This window comes from Rhinolophus sinicus, chromosome 17 (assembly GCF_057876585.1).
Source record: "Rhinolophus sinicus isolate RSI-liver-muscle chromosome 17, RSI-T2T, whole genome shotgun sequence".
Lineage (NCBI taxonomy): Eukaryota > Metazoa > Chordata > Mammalia > Chiroptera > Rhinolophidae > Rhinolophus > Rhinolophus sinicus.
This window is the reverse complement of record NC_142517.1, coordinates 159219492-159238777: the sequence shown is the minus strand read 5'-3', so window position 1 is coordinate 159238777 and position 19286 is coordinate 159219492. Positions and strand designations below refer to the sequence as shown.

The window sequence follows — 19286 nt, the reverse complement described above, 5'->3', positions numbered from 1 at the left end:
GCGTGCGTACGTGCGTGCGTGCGTGCGTGCGTAGCGGCGCTTCCGGCCCCGGCCGTGGCGCGAGCTGTCTCTTGTGGTTCCCATACGCGGTGTGTGAAGTTCTGCGGGTCTAGGAGGAGCCCGAGATCCGCGCGGGATGCCCTGGAGACGGGCAGGCTGAGAGCTGATCGAAGGCTCCGCCCGCACCTGGCGCAAGGAGGAGAGTAGGACCGGCCTGGGCCGGTGTGTCCTTAGCGCCCTGCGTCCGATGCCGTGCCTCTGGCTTGCGGCGTTTAAAAAAGGGTCGGGGGGAAGGTTGGGGAGGATGGAAATGAAGGTTAAATAGATTTCTCTGCAGATCCAGTGCCGTTAAATCCTGAGAATCCACAGTTTTTTTAAAAATGAAGAAATTAAGGCTTAAGGAGCTAGAGAGTCGCCTGCAACAAGTGGATGGATTTGAAAAGCCCAAGCTACTTCTAGAACAGTATCCGACCAGGCCGCACATTGCAGGTAGGGCCGCACATTGCAGATAGGGCGGCTAGTGACCATGCCTTTGCCTCGAGTTAGTCCTGTCTCTCCATAATGAAATTAGAACAGTTATTTAGGTACGAAGAATGTCTAGAGGAAATCTGCTGTAAGATTACATATCACGTTAGGGAGGGCTTCCTTGACTACACAGCTAAAGACATCCCACACACAGACACACACTTATTGCACTGTTTGGTGGTTTTTGCATACTCCTGAACACTATCAGACGTGTTTTTTAATCTGTTTCTATCGTAACACTATAAACTTGAGGGCAAAGAATTTGTTGGTCTTGTTCACGTAATTCCAAGTGCCTGTAAGAATTCCTAGTTAGAAGCTCAGTAAATATTTGCTAAATAAGAATCAATTCAAGGAATTGTCAGCACAAGGAGTCCTATGCTGTACTCTGCCCTAGAAATGAATACTAGACTTGGTCATTGAAGGACTGAATTTAACAAATCCAGAATAGGTGCTATAAAAGATAAGGATGCATTTCAATTTTAACAAATGACCTGAGAATCAGCACTGTTGCTTTATGCGAGAGACAAATACTAGGAGTACAGGAAAAAACATTCATGTTTAATAAACGTATTATGAAAGTATTGAAGAGTCTTAGGAAATGTACTTGTTGGCAACACCTGCAAGGAGGAATCCTGTCCAGCTCCAACATAGTTCTGTTTCTAAGCTACCAATGAAAGTCAAGGAAAATGTATGCATCCCTGCACTTAACTCCAAAATACTGTCATAATTCCAACCAAAAACTGGCATAAAACTGTGGGTTAAGACAAGTTCTCTCAATTTAGATAATGACTTCTTTAATGTCTTCTAGCTATAGGGTTTCTTAGTGGAATCAAATTTTTTTAAAAAATCACTTTCACATCCAATGTGTAACAAGCACGAGTGCTAATTCTTTGAGATACCCTCCTCAAAGTCACTAACACCTGCAGCAATGAGGACAGTGCTGTCAGCCTGAGATGTCCCTGTAATTGTGTTTTTGATAAAAAACCTCTGGATCCTGGGGCATCAGTGATGGCCAGTAATCCTTGCTGGGTTCATATATCCCCACAAGGAGAGATCAGTGGTCTTACTCATGCAACACTTCAGTATATCCCAGGCCATTGTGCATATTTGAAAGATCCCTTTCCAATCTCAGCAGCTTCTGCTCTGCTCCTTAATAGTTCTCTAATCAGGCCTCATTAGTAGGTTATATGTATTCATAGATCATAAATGTATGTGTCTAAAGGCTATTGTGGATGTAGGTCTTTTCTTTTCCCATTCTAGCTTAAACTTATTGTACTTGTGTTCTGATGCCAAATGTATTGCAAAAAAGTACTGTGCCATTTTAATGTTAATGCTTTGTTTGATATTAGTGGTTCCCAGACTTATAGATTCATAGATCAGTAAAATTTCAAAATAATTTTGGAAACTAATGCAGGGTTGCCAAGTTTATATATTGATAAGGAAAGATATTTTTAAAACCTACTTTACCTTCTTTCATAAGAGTAATATTTCAATATCAAAGAATTGATATATGTGTGTATGGCAATGTTTTGAACAGGATAAGGAAAAATAAAACATTTTGACCATATTGTTCTCATTTTACCTCAAAAGTTTTATCTTTCTTGGCATTGTCAGTGGACTAGTTTTGGGGAACCACTGGCATGTGTTACTGTATTTTGTGGGGCCTCTTACTACATACCAAGTTATAATGCCTTATGTTTTTTAATTATCTGGAACAACATTTGGAAAAGGACTAAATAATGCAAGACAAGAAATTGTTGTAGAGTCATTTGCACAAATTGGATTTTGGTCATCAACTTGCTTATTCTGTAATACGTTTTTTGATCTTTTAGCATGTATGCTCTATACAATTCATAATACATATGATGACATTGAAAATAAAGTGGTTGCAGACCTAGGATGTGGTTGTGGAGTGCTTAGCATTGGAACTGCAATGTTAGGAGCAGGGTAAGTGATCCAATATATACTACTTGGGTATGGGTTGGCTTTAATAAGAAGCGTAAATAGGATCAACTGATTATATTTATGGGATTCTACAAGTATGAGGTAAGGGGAACAAGAATCTGATAAGGAGTACATTTTGAATGAGCAGAACATCAAAACAAACTAAAAAACAAAATGGTAAGAGCAGCAGTCAGATACCACCTCCCTTTTTATACAGACCTGAGTTTCCAACACCTGCCAGGTTGGGAAATCATGCTGTTGAAAGGTAGCACTCACTCTTTACCTGTTGGGTTGAAAAGGTATGATTTTAATTTTATTGTGTTGACTTGGGAGCTATAAGTAGTTACACTGTGTGTGTTTTATATTTACAGGTTATGTGTTGGATTTGACATAGATGAAGATGCACTGGAAATATTTAATAGGAATGTGGAAGAATTTGAGTTAACAAATGTTGACATGGTTCAATGTGATGTGTGCTTATTATCTAACAGAATATCCAAGTCATTTGATACAGTAATTATGAATCCTCCCTTTGGGACCAAAAATAATAAAGGTTAGTAACAAGAACAAGGTGTACTGGTGTATTTGTAGAAAAGCAAGTTTTGTTAATTCTTTTTTTCAGTTACAGTTGACATTCAGTATTATTTGATATTAGTTTCAGGTGTACAGCATAGTGTCTAGACATTTATGTAACTTACGCAGTGATCCCCCAATTAGTCTAATACCTACATGGCACTATACATAGTTGTTGCAACATTGACTATATTCTGTATGCTACAGAAGAAAAGCAAGTTTTTAAAACCAATTTCTCATTGTTTAGGTTAAGCAATTTTATCACTATATAGTAAATAAACCAATTTCTTACCTTTATAGTTATTACAATTTCAATTTCAATTTGTTTAATGCGTGGATAGGGAATTTTTCAGTCTTTGTTTTTATAAATTTTTACTAAATGAATAGTATTTTTATTCATTTATTTATACTCCATTTTCAACAACTTACCTAACCCTTATGAATGATATTGAATCCTATAATGGATTTTATACTTTTAGGATCTCTTTTTAATGCCTTAACACACCCTAGATTTTCAACATGTATCCATTAGTAACAGTGACTCTATGGCTATTTATTTTGTGTGTATGCTGTGGACAGGGAGGATTAGAAGTCAAAAAAAGGAGGAAAAGACAAGACAGTTTAAGAAGTCCTTACTTCCACACAAACCCCCATTCTGATTACTACTCTATCTATTCCATTCTCCCCTCTTTGAAAGTCGTTAATTTGGAATATACTAAAATTTTACTTCAGCCTTATTTAACAGTATAATTCTGGTTTTATTCTGTCAACGTTGAGATATTTGGATATTTTACTTATGTGTACCATCTTTTTGCATAAAGAATTTAAAGTGGCTATTTTGGTATTTTTTAATACCTGGTATTCATTGAAAACAGGCATATAATATACATAGGAACTTTTTCTACTCTTAACAGGGACAGATATGACATTTCTGAAGACTGCTTTGGAAATGGCAAGAACAGCAGTATATTCTCTACACAAATCCTCAACTAGAGAGGTAAGTTCAAATTAGGATATTCTGTCATTTATTTTTAAATTCATGGCAGTGTTTTAAGGATTTGCTGTGAATACTAAATACCAGGGTATCTGTTTCTCCTGACCTTTTTTAACATCTGGCACTAGAAACTGAATTTTTCCTTTAACTCGCTAGCATTTGTGATGAGCTTTCTTCCAGCCCGTGTCATTTCTTTTATCAAAGATTTGTTCAGGCAGGAATTGTTACTAGGAAAGAGACTATAATTCAGGAGTAGAGAAGTATGGTATAACCAAGGTTACAATACGTCCTGTTTGCCTCGGTAAGTCGTGGTTGATGCCTGTAGTCCCAGTGTCCCTGTGTGGCCTGGTGCACAAAGGGGGGCAGTAAGTCATGGTTTTTAAGAACACTGAGCCTGGACCTAAACTAATCTCAGTTTAGAACCCACCTCTTCCATTATTCTTCTTGCCAACATATAACACATGGGGGGGGGTGTATAAGATGTATTCCAGAAAATTGGGGACAGGGGTGGTACATTTTTGGGGTGTCAGTATAACATGGTGATCAAGAACAGAAACTATAGAGCCAGATGAGACCAAAATCTGCTGCTTCTCAGTTGTTATTTTGGTTGAGGTACTTGAGTTCAGGTTCATCACCTGTACCGTACTCACCTGTACTCTGGGAGTATGAGGAACTAAGAGTACCATCTACTGTTATGAGAATGAAAGTTTACAAAGCACTTGGAATAGTATCTGGCATATGTAATTGCTCTGTTAACTATTATTACTTTAAATCATACATGTATTAAGAGATTTTAAGGAAGTTTTATAGGAAAAAACATTTTGTGTAAATACAATGTACTGGAATCCAGTTGGAAACAATTCTGAATATATGGTAATCTAATAACCCTTTAAAACTATAAAATTACATAGCTAAAAAATGTATACTGCTAACATGTAGATAAGCAGCAGAACAGAACAGAACTTTACTGGTAAATAAATCTCCATTTGATATGTGAAAGCAAACACGAGTGATTATTGGTATCTAAAAATCTTGTCTTGAGGAGGTCCCCAAGACCATCCTCAGGTTTGATGATTTTCAAGGAAGTTGCACAGGACTCAGCATGTAGTCATCCTCATGGCTATGATTTATTACAGCTGAAGGATATAGAGCAAAAGCAAAGGGAAAGGTGCAAAGGTTGGAGTCCAGGGGAAACCAGGTACAAGCCTCCAGTGAAGTCACACATGATGCACTTGATTTTCCCAGCAGCGAATTTCTGTGACAAGCATGTGAAATGCTGTCAATCAGGGAAGCTCGTTAGAGACTCGGTGCCCAGTGTTTTTATTGGGGACTGATCATCTATGCACCACCCCATGCCTACCTAGCACATACCAAATTCTGGAGTTCCAGGAGCAAAACAGGTATTCAGCATAAACAGTTTAAGCAGTGTGCCACAGTTACTAATTAAGGAGATGGGGAGTAAAAACCCTCCCAAAAATCTAAGTTCCCATACTCTAGCCACTGGCCAACCTTATATGCAGGCCTTTCTAAGAATAAGCAGTCAGGCCTGCTATGAACTCTTTTCTGCACAGCTTGCATAATATAAATTTTGTTACTCATATACAGTTCATGCAGACCATGTAAAATATGCCAGTAAAAAATGCAATTAAGCAGCAAAGTCTTAATTGAATGAACTCCTATAGCCACTTACCAAGGAACTCCCTTCTTTGTTGTTTGATATTACCATATTCCACCATTAGAAGGCAGCATTATCAGCATTGCCTTGGCTGGCTTAATAGTTGGATTTTAAGCAAATTATTTCACTAAGTGCATTTTAGACAGTGATTATTTCCATTAGCACAGTGACTAATTAAAGAAATTAATCTGGTATATATTATGCATACATGAAGGGGGTATGATGGGGGATGAACATCTAACATTTATACAGTCCCTATTTTATGTTGTAGCTGTATCTGTTATAAGTTTGTGGTAATTTTGCTTAAGTATTCTATATAATTAGTAACATCGTCACTGAAGTTTATCCCAGACCCCTTAACTGTAGACCCTTGTCTTTTAAAAATGCTTATAGGTGCATTTGTATAGAGTAATTTTTTGATAACTATTTAGGTAAAATGTAAGTGTATCCTAGCAGATAAGCTAATAATTAGCTGTTTGACTCGCAAAGCTGTTCCCATATCTTTCTTCATTAGGCATTGTGAAAATTTAGTTCTTGGCTCATTGTTAAAGCAAAGTAGATAAGCCAGCCACTGTTCTTTCAGTGTTTATCCCAAGCTTACCCCATTCATTCTTTGACATCTCTGCCAGAATGAACCACATTCCATTGTATAATCTAAAGTCTAAAAACTCTTTCACTAACGTTAGGGCTTAAATAGCTAAGAAATTTCATAATTTATTTCTTACAGATCTGTCAGAGATCCTAAGATTCCATTAAATTAAAATGTCATTTGCATTCAAGTCTGTATCCTTATATAGAAATAGGTCTCAAACTAGGGGGAAAATATGCCCCAAATTGGGATTATTTATTAAATTCAAGAAAAAACTATAAGCATAAACATATTGTCAGTATTGTTTATAACAGAAATATTTAACCCTAAAATTTAGGGCAAGTTAAGTAGTTTATCAATCAACTCGATGCCTTAAGTATTATGAACGCTACCAACATGAACAAAATGCTTGTAATAATGAAATACTGGTATCAGTATTCGTAAAAAATTATGCATGGGTTCACGGGCCAAAATGGCAAGCAGGCCTGCTGTTGCAGCATCAAGCCGGTGGCTAGAGAGTATTCGAAAATGGTATTACAATGCCGCAGGGTTCAATAAACTAGGGTTAATGTGCGATAACACAATGCATGTGGATGAAGATGTAAAAGAAGCAATAAGAAGGCTTCCTGAGAACTTGTATGACAGGGTGTTTCGAATTAAGAGCATCGGACCTGACCATGAGGCAGCAGATCTTGCCTAAAGAGCAGTTGACAAAATATGAGGATAAATTCTACCTTGAACCATATCTGACAGAGGTTATTCGGGTTCATATTCCAATATGAACCATATCTGAAAGAAATGTGAGAGAAGAATGGGCAAAGAAATAATCATGTAATGGAAATGTTTGGATGCAGCTATCCTCAAAGTATTTTTATGATGTTGTATAACTCTGAAATGTACAATTTAGAATTATCTGGGCTGCAAATGTATTACTTTAAATAAATGTCTATTATAATTTAAAAAAAATTATGCATGTAATTTATTTAGGGAAGTATGGGTAACTTTTTTCCATTCCTGTTAATGTTGGAGTATTATATATATACATATATATATTTTAAATTCATAAAGTGATTTTTACAACAAATTAACAACCAAAAACTTTATGAAGAGGTTGAAGAATTTTAGACATATAGCTAACATTTAGTACTTACTGTGTGCCAAGACAATTCAAAGCACTTTTCATATTCCACAACAATCTGATATCATTATTATCCTAATAGATGAGGAAACTAAAGCACAGAATGAGTAATCAGCACAGGGTTACATAGGTAGTAAACAGCAGAGCTGTAGTTCAAATGCAGGCTGATTCCAGAGACCATGTTCTTAACTACTATACCATACTGCCACTGAACTGCCTGCCCATGGAAACAGATCTGTTGGTTTCCAGGATAGTTGTATATACTGATGATATACACTTAGTTGTACATACTTTATTACTTGGATTTAATTATGTAATTTGGCTCAAATTGTTAAATACAGGGTGCCAAAAATATGTATACACATTTTAAGAAAGGAAAAAACTATTGAAATTGTAATACTCAATGTATACCAATAACAAAAGATGACTACAAGTCATGTGCATACATTTTTTGGTACCCCCACTATATTGAAATGGCTTCATTTATTTTCTAAATACTATCCAATTGAAAAAAATGTAAGGGTCTAAAGTCTAATGAAATTTTAAAAGCTTGAAAACTTAGTATCAAATATTAGTAAAAAACAATTTTTAAAAATTTAAAAATCAGCTCACATTAACATGTTATTTATGTTCAGCATATTCAAAAGAAAGCTGCAGAATGGAAAATCAAGATAGATATTATTGCAGGTAAGACAATTTTCTCCTAAAACAAATCCTAATTATCTAAGAAAGCTAACATGCATTAGTCGAACCAGCATTTTTATACAGATGCTAAGGAAAAATACTGTAAGTCGTTTTTCAGTGTGGCAAAATGGCATGGTTGGTACTGGGTAGCAAATGGAGTAAAGGTAGGGTATCAGTGTTTGCCTAACACTGTCCCAATTTATGCATTTTACTGAAAATTTCTAACAGTACCAAAGCATTTGATCACTCCAGGCTCCAACAGAATCCTGTATCGCTTCTCAGTGACTGAAGAGCTTGTGCTTGGAGTTGGTCAAACCTCAGTTTGAAATCCATTTGTGGAAAATACCACCAGATTATGCCTGGATTCCCTATTTCAATTTTCTAATTGCCCCTGAAGTCAGTAACATGAAGCTTTCTTTTTTAGTAGGAGATAGAATATAATCATCCACACTGTGAGTAAATCATGCTTGATACATTTTTATTAGTAAATTGGATAATATTCACAAACATCAAAATGGGGAAAGCATACAGCTAAGAAGCTAACTAATCCAAATAATTCTGAAAAGCCTGAAATAAGAGTACAATGAGGGAAACGTGTTTTACATAATAAATTATGGATTAGCACTATGGTGTTAACCATATAATTAGATGTTACTGTTCATTATAATTAGTAATGTGTAAAAGATCGGTCTTCCTGTTGTATTCAGTGTTGTCCTTCCTTACTTAAGGGAGTATAATATGCAACATGACGTAGCCTAGGTTAATAGTGTACCAAGCCAGGGCCTTGCTACTTCAAATGTGGTCCTCAGGTCATCAGCATTGACATCCCTTAGGAGCCTGTTAGACTTGCAGAATTTCAGGCTCCCCCAGGCCTAATGAATTATAATCTGCCCCTCAACAAGATTTGACTTGAAGTGATTTGACTGTACATTAAAATTTGAGATCTGTGACCGAGATTTAGAATTTATATTGTAAAATATGAAGGGTAGGTAGACTCATTGTCATCCCTTTAAAATGACTAGTAGTAAGTTTGGAGAACCTACATTATTTAGAATATGAAAAATGGGTTTTCATTTGAGAGCTTGTAATTAGCTACTTACTACCATTACTAAAACCCAGACAACATAATTTCTAAATAAGCCTAGTTGTTATGAAATTGCTGGTTATAGATTAGGAAATTAAAACTAGGAAGGTACTATCATTTTCATAGCATATACTTTTTTATCTATTTTTCATCCTTCTAAACTCTTCCTCATAACCTCAAATTTTGGTATAAATGATCAAAACAGCAGAAATGCCGATCTGTTTGCCATGGCTAATCTTGGAAATATGTTGTCAACCCTTGAGTAACACCAAGTTAAAGTGACAGATCTAAAATGTTCGGTTTACCAGCATTTAGTGCTTTCTTAATTTGTTTTGGTTTTTTTTTAGTCAAGGGTGATAAATGCTTGGAAATATTATCCTTAGATAACTTTTATTTTATAGAGCTGCGATATGACCTGCCAGCATCATACAAGTTTCATAAAAAGAAATCAGTAAGTCTCTTGAAGTTTACAATAAGTAATTATTTCTAATGTTATTACGTTGCCCAAGTAAATACAGAAAGCCAGACTAGGAGACAGATTATGGGACAGGCCTACAACCAACAGCCAATACTCTGGTTTAAGGTAAATTCTTTCTCAGATGCTTTGAGCAGAAAAAAAAATAACTTAAGTTTTTGCTCTTTTTATATAGTATATATTTTATTAGTTTGTACTCATACATTCTCATATTACAAAGGCAATTTAGTACAAGAATCTTTCTTTTCATTTTGAATCATCTGAAATAACACATACAGAACTATACATTTTTTTAAAAAATGCTCATTTGGGTAACAAAAAAAGACAAGGTAAACAACAAAAATTTTCCTTTCTTACAGGTGGACATCGAAGTAGACCTAATTCGGTTTTCTTTTTAAAAGCTTCCAAAGACAAAAGCAGCTGAAAACCTAATTAAAATGAATAAAAAATGTGTTTGCTACACTACTGGTCTCCGGCACCATTTTCTGTTTTCTGCTGTTTTGATGCGGGTTCTTCTTTGTCTGTTTCTTCTCTTGCTCTTTTTACTGCTCCTATACAATAACAGAATTTTTGTTAAGTTCACTGTAAGCCTTACTCTAATATTGAGCATAATTCATAATTATAAGAAAAGGTTTTCCTTTAGTACAGACCTTCGGCTATCTAAACTTATCCAAACATCCTTGTTTTCCACTTATAAAACAGTATAACAAAGGTAAACAGCAATCCGAGAATGTCACTCATACAGAAGTTAAAAAACCACATCACTGTTCTCTCCCACAAATGTCATGAAAGTACCAAAAACTTAGAAAAACTTACCAGATGCACCGTTTTCATCATGTTCATCATCACTATCAAATTTAGTTTTCTTGCCCTGAAATGCTACTTTCCCTTTAGCAGACCCAGGCTGGGCAGCTTTATTTCCCTTTCCTTTTCCTTTAAATCTGCGACCTGCAGAGACATAATTTGAGAAATCAGTGAAGAAATATTTCAAATCTCGTCAGCACCTTTGAACACAATTTTTACTCAACCAAATGAATTAAAATAACCAAACTATCAGAGAAAAATCAGAACTGACCTTTTGACTTCCATTTGTTTAGAGATTCCTGTTGATCTTCTATGATTTTTTTCAATGCTTCTTTTTCCGTATCTCCATCTAGTACTTCCCACGTCACTTCTTTGTTCCTTAATTGTAAGTTACCATTATTTGCATCTTTGGCTTTATCCAGTGCTTCTTTAGCTTTTTCTTTAAATAGAATTATTCCCTACACCAAAGACAAAATAAAAGTCACACCTTTGAGTTTTTAATCCCACAGTTAATTCCTTCAAAGTAATTTTTCCTACCCTGTAAATATTCCATGCCATTCCCCGTTTCAATGAATTTTACTAAACATCAGGAAGTTACTACAAAACTTGCAGTCACTGACTGACACCAACAATTATTCACAGCACAACTGAGAAAACACCAGATACAGCACATCGAGTGACAGTAAATTTTATTACATTTTAGGACAAATGATCAAGTAGAAACCATTTTCATACATTAATAAAATTTTAGTAATTATACTAAAAGATAAATTTCTATGGATTTTAAAACATTGCTAGAAAGTATATGAATGTTTCCAAACCTCTTTTGCGCCTCTAACAAAGTCTATCCATTTTATTTCACCATGATTAGAGAAAAGGATGTGCAAATCTTCTCTACAGGTCTGATCATCTAAGTCCCCCGAAAATTTCAGCAAGCAGCCAATCTTTTCTTCTAGAGATTTCTGTGAAAATATGTAAGACAAGTTTCTCAAAAACCACCACAAATCAGAAATGGCTTATACCATCTATACCTATACAATTAAAAAGCTAGAAATGAAAATGCTATTTGGAAGCAGTTTAATGGTTCATTTCCTTTGTCATCCTTTGTTCTACAATGGCTTCTGATTTAACTTATTTCTCCAACAAGTAATATTTAATTAGTTATGTACATATTAATTATATAAATCTGGTTATTAAATTATCTCTGGATAAAGAATAATTTTAGGCAATATTTAGCTATTTAGTGCAATGACAACTACAGACTTGCTTACATACTTTCTGTAAAAAGCCCTCAGACTTTATTCTCATAACTGTGAGCCATAGATTTTAGATCCCAGTAATACATACCATTTCAGCATTTTCTGCCAACTTTTGTTTTTCTTCTTGCTCTCTACAAATGAAAATGTAATTAGAATGTTTCCAAATACTATGTTAAGAAAATTAAATCCTGATAAAGTTAACCTTGTTCATGATCACTAAACTATTAATATTTAGTAACCAAAGCCAGTCCTTAGGTTTTCTGATTGTTCAATGCTAGAGTGCAATATGGCGCCCAGATTATCACGGCAGTTTAAGACTTCCATGTTTCACTAGTAAAAGAAGACCTATTCCTATTCATTTCAGAGTTCATTATCAGCTCCACTTCCCAGAACTGCTATCGGCCCTTGTCAAAGCTTTAAGGAATTAAAAAGGTTATGATTAGCTAAGTATACTTACTGTTTAGCTCGTAATTTAGCTTCTACTTTATTTTGTTTTCTTTCTTCATTTTTTTTTGCAAAGTAATCTTCCCTAAAGGACACAAAATAAAGAGACTAAATTCATGAGAACAAAGATTTTAAATTATATTCAATGATTTAAAACATGGTATAAGGAATGTCACAACATATTCTAGCAACGTAATTATTACCTAAAAATTCAAAAGATGCCAAGGAAATTACTTTTTAAAAATTAACAGCTTTACTAAAATAATTCACCTGCCATAAAATTCACCATTTTAAAGTATACAATGTTTTTAACAACTCATATTTTCCCAAAGAAACCTCATATCCATTAACAATCTCATTGGTTATTTATCATTCATGTATAGAAAAAAAGTAGTTATGTAAAATACTTGAATGTTTCCTAGTTTTCTGTAGTGTTCATTTCACAAAAAGAGAAAATTTCGAAAAACCCTGAGACCCAAGAATAAGAAATTGTGAAAATCACGTTAAAAAATACATGTCAGGGTTTCACACTGACAGCGTCCTCTGTGAGTCTCAGTCCACTAGGTTTAACACACAGCATTTAGAAGACTGAATGCAAAAGTGGGGGACTATGGTCCTACAACTAACTTTACCACGAAAATGCTCTGGTTTGTCCTCATTTTAGACACAAGTATTAAAGAATGTGATCCGAAATCCTTATTAAATAATCCTTTGTATTGTATAAAAATATAGGCATATATACACACTATGAGAAACAAGGATAAAAATTGTAGTGATTTACTCTCTGGCCACACCAACAGCTCAAATTTTAGTATCCAGCCTGATTAGAAATTTGAGATGCAAAATAAGTACTGAAATTTAACCTTCTTTATTAATTGCTAACAGAGAAAGGGTACTAATAAACACTTCCTTATAGTCTCAAAGGACTAACAGTTTCCACTAAGCAAATTTCAAGCCATTCTCAAAGGATGCCTATGGATACAAAAAATACTGTCCTTACAGAAAATGTAATCCATGCTCCTTACCCCAGTGTGTCAATTCCATACAACTAAGTGGCCAGAGAAACATCAGCAAAAAGACTTACTTGAAAAGTATTAGTAGATCTGTGTCTTTGTACTTCTGGCCAGGGGTCTCAACAAACTTCTTAGCAGATTCAATGCTATCAAACACAGCAAATATTGATCCCTTTTAAAAGGGGAAGAAAATGTTTATTTTTAATATGTCTCATATATTTTCAACTAGAAAAAGTCTGTAACTGTAAAAAGTCTGTAACATCAAGTAGCCATACCTTAAATGCTTTGTGCAATGTTCTTCTCATCTGAATGTTTAGTACTTGACCTTTATCTTCTAACCATTCTTTTATGTCATCAAGGGTTGCATCAGTTGGGAATCCTTTCTGTAAAGAGTAGGAAGAAATGTACAAATCAGGTAAACAACTTGCCAGAAATTATGATTCATTTTGTCTTGAAATGAAGGCAGGATATACTTCTCTATCTCACTCTTGCTCTTAAATGTTTAACAGCTCTGGTTAAGAGCCATTGTTCTCCAATGCAATCCAAGTGGCTCATTTATCTGGGATTTGCTTCAAAATAATCATTAGGACAGAGACAGAACAAGATTAATCATGTTAATAACTGTTGAAGTTCGATAATGTACATTATATATCCAATCTATTCTTATGTCTGAAATTTTCAAGAATAAAAAAATTAGTATGCTAAAGAAAATTACTAGTTTAGCTGTTGATAAATAAGAACAGTTGATATGCACTGGGTGCTTAGAATATGCCGAAGATTTTGTCCAGTGGTATTTGGGTTTTTCGTTTAATTCTCACAACAGTTCTATAAGGTGAAAAATATGATCCCCATTTATAAAGATAAGGCTCAGAGTGGTTAAGAACACTGCCCAAAGACATATATATAGTAAGTGGTGAAGCTATGATTCCTGAGACCTTTTTCTTACCCACTCTACAGTATGTTCTTTCTAAATAAATGTAAGATACAATCAAATGCATTAAAGGGCCACTTACAATATAAACAGATCTGTTTTTCACATCGTTTTTATACTCATCAGTCACTTCTGGGAGGGGTTTGTTTGGCGATCTTCTAATTTTAGTTTTATCTTCACTTATTTCCATGAGTTCTGCCTTTGATTTGCTTAATGCTTCTACTATGACATTAAAGTCTGTTGTTAGACGGTTTAACCTGAAGAATATACAAAGAAGTACTGTAAGACTTGTTAGTAACATCTGTGAACAGAAAAATCTAGAGATGACTTTTAAAAGGGTTTTTTACCTATTGAATTTTATCATTATTTCCAAAGGTACCCAACCTTCATCCAGTTTGATCTGTTCCTTTAAAAATTTGTCCCGTGGCAAATTGAAGTCACCAAAATAATACTGCAAAATAATTATAATATATTTCAGAGCATTGTATAATACTCCAATCCTAGATTTTATTTTTATTACCATTACATCACCAAGTTCTATTCTTTAAAAATACATGTCATAACTTAAGAGACAATATTTTCTCCTAAATACACTATAACAAAACATAATACAAATTAACAAAAAGATAAAACTAAAAATTGATTACTAAAAGAATGTAATTAACAGATAAGCCAACAGACTAGAAAGTCTTATGACAAATACCAACTTAAGGATTTAGTATGTGAAAAAACCTCGTTTCAAATCAGTGTGGAAAGAATGTGTTGTTCAATTTAAAAAAAACTGGAATAAACTGGTTAATCACTCTATTTTTTTTTGTTCTTTTTTTCCTTTTTATTTTATTAGCCTTTGAGAAACTTCCAGATTTTGTAGTTAAATGATTCAGGAACTCATCAGTAACCCATCTAGTAAACAGACTGATGCTCAGAGCTCTATTTTTTAAAGTTAAAAAAACAGGTGAGCATATATCTAAGCAGTCACCCTTTCTCAAGGAAACCCTTTCTCAAGTCACCTTTTCTGCAAGGAAAAAAACTACACATGAAAAGCCCTAGGTGTGACTTCTTGGAATGCCAAAAGTAGCATAAAAAGTAAAAGACAAACACAGAAGTTTGTTAGTAATTCTTATAAAAAACCAAAAACCTAAAAAGAATGAGTAAAGAATATTTTTAAAAATTACTAAAACTAAAAATGGACTATAAACATAAAAAATTCAAAGAAATGTAAATTAAAGCAATGAAATGGCATTTTTCACCTAACAAATTGGCCAAAATTCTAAAAACAAGAATACCTAACATAGGCCTGAACGCAGAGAAATGGTCATGCCAGAGACATAAACTGGCAATAAGTACTACAAGTTTTTAAAAATGTGCATAACCCTTGACCCAGTACATCTCCTTTTAGGAATTTTACCTTAAGTCAGTAAACATGTTTACTAAGATTTATAGATAAAGATATTCATCATAAAACTAGTACAAATAAAAATAATGGAAATATCCTACATATCAAATAGGGGATTGGGTATTTTATTGATGACAAAACTTGACTCCTCCAAACGTATGTTAGTGTAAAAGGATATTCATTAGGCTTTTAACCTTGATTACCTCAGGAGGGTGGGACTTGAGAGAGGCAGCAGGTTGTAGAAGGGACACTAACTTATTCTTTATACATATTTGTATTGTTCTAAATATTAAACACAGAACAATTTGTAATTTTCCTTCACAATTATAAAGAAATCATTACAAAAAGTTGCAATATAGGAAATTTAAAATAGCAGAGAAGTGGAAATTAAAAAATAATTGAGCGTTGCCAAAAAACACACCAAATTAAAGGATATGAAGTTCTTCAGTAAGAATATAAAGCATATTATTGTGACAGTAAATCTTCAACTTAAATACTTAAGTTCAAAAAATGCTGAGGACTTTTAAAACAGATACTCTTAAAAATTACAACAGCGGTGGCTGGTTAGCTCAGTTGGTTAGAGCGTGGTGCTAATAACACCAAGGTTGCCAGTTCGATCCCCACAGGGGACACTGTGAGCTGCCTTTATATATTAAAAAAAAAAAAAAAAAAAAAAAAGCTAGTCTGGAGGGGCCACCACTTACTGCCTTTCCTCAGCCATTAAAAAAAAATATTACAATAGCGGAGAAAAACTCTTTGGGCAGAAAAAATAGGAACTTCAAAAATATTAAGTGTTATTTAATAGGGAAGGTACTTTACAAAGGATTTTTATGTTATCTGATTAAGTGCCACTCTACTAAATGTTTTATATTTTATTACCGTATTTCCACGAAAATAATACCTAGCCGGACCATCAGTTCAAATGTGTCTTTTGGAGCAAAAATTAATATAAGACCCGGTATTATATTACATATATTATATTATGTTTTTATGTTATAAGACCCGGTCTTGTATTATAGTAAAATAAGACCGGGTCTTATTAATTTTTGCTCCAAAAGACACATTAGAGCTGATGGTCCAGCTAGGTCTTATTTTCGGGGAAACCCGGTAAATAACATAATCCTCACAACCACTTTATGAGGAAGGAACTTCTATTATACTCACTTCAGAGACTAGGAAACTAAAGAAAAAAAGTCCATAGTATTATCTTTTCAAGTGTTTGTAGTCCTTTAGTTTCATAAACTGGCTTGACAATATAGAACTGTATACTATTGTATGTACATCTAATTCTAAGACTCAAAGACAAGCTAAATATTGAATAGATCAACATATGTACTAAAATTAAATGTTCTTGCTGTTATTTGTTTTGAGGCCCTAAATTTCCTTTCAAAGAGCTTGATCTGCAGTTGAATAGCACAAGGATCATACCTCAATCTGATGACAGATTTTGGCCTCCAGAGCAGCCACTTTTTCATCACCATTTTCGGCCATTGTGGCTATCTGTAAATTTTCCCAAATTGGCATTATTATTTTTTTTAACATAAAACTCAAGACCAGAAAAAGAATGTTTTAAAGTTATCAATATCCCATTGTTTTCTTAAAGATCAAGAATTTTTAATTTCACAGGTTCAATTTCTCTACTCAATTCTCAAATTTAAACAACAGAAATCTTTGGAATAACCAATGGAAAATGAAAGACTATCAGTAAATCACTGGTCCATCTTCTATAACAAAACAAGTGGTTATCTTCATTATGCATCTCAGTCCTACTCAGTTTGGTGTGGATCTTTTAAAATTAATCAGAGCTGACTTACCAAAAACTTGTTATCAGCAAGCATTAAATATCTTAACTTTAGGGTGGAAAAAATTTCACATATTACAGTCAGGGCTCAATTGTACATTAAGGAACATATGAAAATGACAATTATACAGCCTGGGGATACTAAAACGATGAGAAACTGGGGATATGCCTACTAATTCACTAATGTATTGGTTAATCTTCATCCAGTTTCCTGATCAGCAGGGCAGAAAAAAATAAGGCTGTGAGGTTAGTTTGCTAGGGATCACAAAACCCAATCTTCTCACTTCAAATTACTTGCCTCTACTGCTCTATTAAGCCACCCAGTCATCCACATTGTACAAAAGTATATAAAAATTCATTAAGGATCTCTGCCATTAGTTCACCCTGGTGAGGAACTATTATTGGTACTTATTGGAAGCATCCCTTACACATGGTGTAATCAGCACACACCTGGTGATTACTGTGCAATAAGCTGGATGCACACTGGAAGCTCTTGCAACAGGGATTCGTATAGTGCACATCCCACTACAAAGTTTGCTCAATCTTATGCATTGGTTTGTCGAACACAATCTACATTCCCAAGTTACCATCATGATCTAGGGCCCCTTATAAAGCAAATGGTGAAATAAAAGAACTATTTAGTCCCTACAAGACTTCTTCGGCCTACCCACATTAGCCACACTTATCCATTTCACACAGAAGCCTTAATATGAGTGAATGAGGACCCTAAATATCAAAGATAGTTACGGTATTATGCCAGGGGAACACCCACAGCCCCGATTCTCGGGCCTCCACTATCCCATGTGATTCAAAGAACCCTCCCGAGTTTAGCCCGCACCAATCTCCCCACAATCTTACAAGCTGGCCCGAAACGTCCGCCTACGGCGACACTGGAAGGCGGTGGAGGTAGGAACTTCAAAGACGCAGTGGGGATGCGGGAAGCTTCTGTCCACAGACTCCGCCAGAGCCCCGTCCCAAAGCAACCATTGGCTCGCCGGAGTCCCAGCCACGTGCAGGGAACCCCAGGCTCCTGCATTCGGGACAGGGGCCCCTCCCCGCTCTCTGCCCAGCGCGCTGCCTGGGGCCTCGGCCCACGCGGCGCACGATTCGAACAAGAGGAAGGAGAGGACCGAACGCGCCCAGCATGAGGCAGCAAAGAAAGGGAACGCGCCGTCGCGCACCACGCAAAGCAGACCCTTTTATACCTTCTTCTCCTTAGGTCCGGCAGGTTGCTCACCTTTAAGGTCCGGGACCCGCAGAGCCGGGCCACAGGATCACTAAGAGCGACAACAACACACGGACTTCCCAGCGAAGCCGGCTGGCCTAACGCGCGCAAAGAAGATGGGGTCAGTCCCGGCAGCCCTTGCGGCTCGAATGGGCGGGGTTTGGGCCACGCAGAAGCTGGTGTCGCGTTATGAGCATGCGCTCCGGCCGCGGGCTCCCACGACTCGCGGAGTTCCGCCCACACTCCGAGGAAATTGGGTTACAATATCCGCAGGGTGTTGGAAGATGTTAAGATAAATATTTATTTTTAGGTCTCTCTGGACGGCATTTGTATTTCCAGCCCTTCCTTAGGCTCTCCATTCATATGAAGTGTTTGGCTTTTTTTCAGATTATGCATTTCAAAAACATTTTTAAATTATCCATGTATATCTAAACTACATCGTGTTGTAATGGTTCTCAAAAAAAAATGACAAGTGAAATTTTCTAATTCAAAGATTCATGGAATCTTAGAATTAAGAAAACAATATAGTTAGTGTTTAAGAGCTGGGACTCTGGAATGAGACTCCCTGCATTGGAATAACAGCGCACTCACCGGTTTACAGACTGACCTTGGACAAGTTACTAAACTTCTTTATCTCCCATGTATAAAGTGGGTCCAATGATAAATATCACCCACTTTATTCAGTTGTTGTGAGCATTAAACGTGATACAATATGCACCTTGTTGGGACCTG

At 35.4% G+C, this 19286-nt stretch overlaps 2 protein-coding genes across 8 annotated transcripts; one reads left to right on the top strand and one right to left on the bottom strand.

Moving 5' to 3' along the window:
* Positions 1-22: 22 nt before the first annotated feature.
* Positions 23-10143, top strand: METTL5 (methyltransferase 5, N6-adenosine). Of its 4 annotated transcripts, XM_019727397.3 has the most exons (8): positions 27-222; positions 338-489; positions 2358-2472; positions 2841-3022; positions 3957-4039; positions 8074-8125; positions 9608-9657; positions 10041-10143. In XM_019727397.3, exons 2-8 carry the CDS (start codon positions 381-383, stop codon positions 10077-10079), a joined length of 630 nt encoding a protein of 209 aa, XP_019582956.1. In that variant the 5' UTR covers positions 27-222; positions 338-380; the 3' UTR covers positions 10080-10143. The 4 variants fall into 4 exon arrangements, with proteins under 4 accessions (XP_019582957.1, XP_019582956.1, XP_088650702.1 ...); XM_088794576.1 differs by having other exon boundaries at positions 31-489; XM_088794577.1 differs by having other exon boundaries at positions 39-489; positions 9554-9657.
* SSB (small RNA binding exonuclease protection factor La) lies at positions 8584-18698 on the bottom strand. 4 transcript variants are annotated; one of them, XM_019727394.3, is made up of 12 exons: positions 18567-18692; positions 16957-17028; positions 14480-14583; positions 14215-14389; positions 13477-13584; positions 13273-13373; positions 12202-12273; positions 11833-11875; positions 11307-11447; positions 10757-10943; positions 10498-10629; positions 8584-10232 (listed from the first exon to the last, which is right to left on the bottom strand). In XM_019727394.3, exons 2-12 carry the CDS (start codon positions 17017-17019, stop codon positions 10144-10146), a joined length of 1215 nt encoding a protein of 404 aa, XP_019582953.2. In that variant the 5' UTR covers positions 17020-17028; positions 18567-18692; the 3' UTR covers positions 8584-10143. The 4 variants fall into 4 exon arrangements, with proteins under 4 accessions (XP_019582953.2, XP_074193826.1, XP_074193835.1 ...); XM_074337725.2 differs by having other exon boundaries at positions 9837-10232; positions 18535-18663; XM_074337734.2 differs by lacking the exon at positions 14480-14583 and having other exon boundaries at positions 9837-10232; positions 18567-18698.
* Between the last annotated feature and the right edge of the window lie 588 nt (positions 18699-19286).

Excerpts from the sequence above, each read along its gene's own strand:
- METTL5 (XM_088794577.1), top strand. The coding sequence starts at position 381 with ATGAAGAAATTAAGGCTTAAGGAGCTAGAGAGTCGCCTGCAACAAGTG. Across the intron at positions 2,473-2,840 it reads ACTGCAATGTTAGGAGCAGG|GTTATGTGTTGGATTTGACA; the intron begins GTAAGTGATCCA and ends TTATATTTACAG. Across the intron at positions 3,023-3,956 it reads TGGGACCAAAAATAATAAAG|GGACAGATATGACATTTCTG; the intron begins GTTAGTAACAAG and ends TACTCTTAACAG.
- SSB (XM_019727394.3), bottom strand. The coding sequence starts at position 17,019 with ATGGCCGAAAATGGTGATGAAAAAGTGGCTGCTCTGGAGGCCAAAATC. Across the intron at positions 13,374-13,476 it reads CATTGCACAAAGCATTTAAG|GGATCAATATTTGCTGTGTT; the intron begins GTATGGCTACTT and ends CCCTTTTAAAAG. Across the intron at positions 10,944-11,306 it reads TTGTTAGAGGCGCAAAAGAG|GGAATAATTCTATTTAAAGA; the intron begins GTTTGGAAACAT and ends TCTTTGGTGTAG.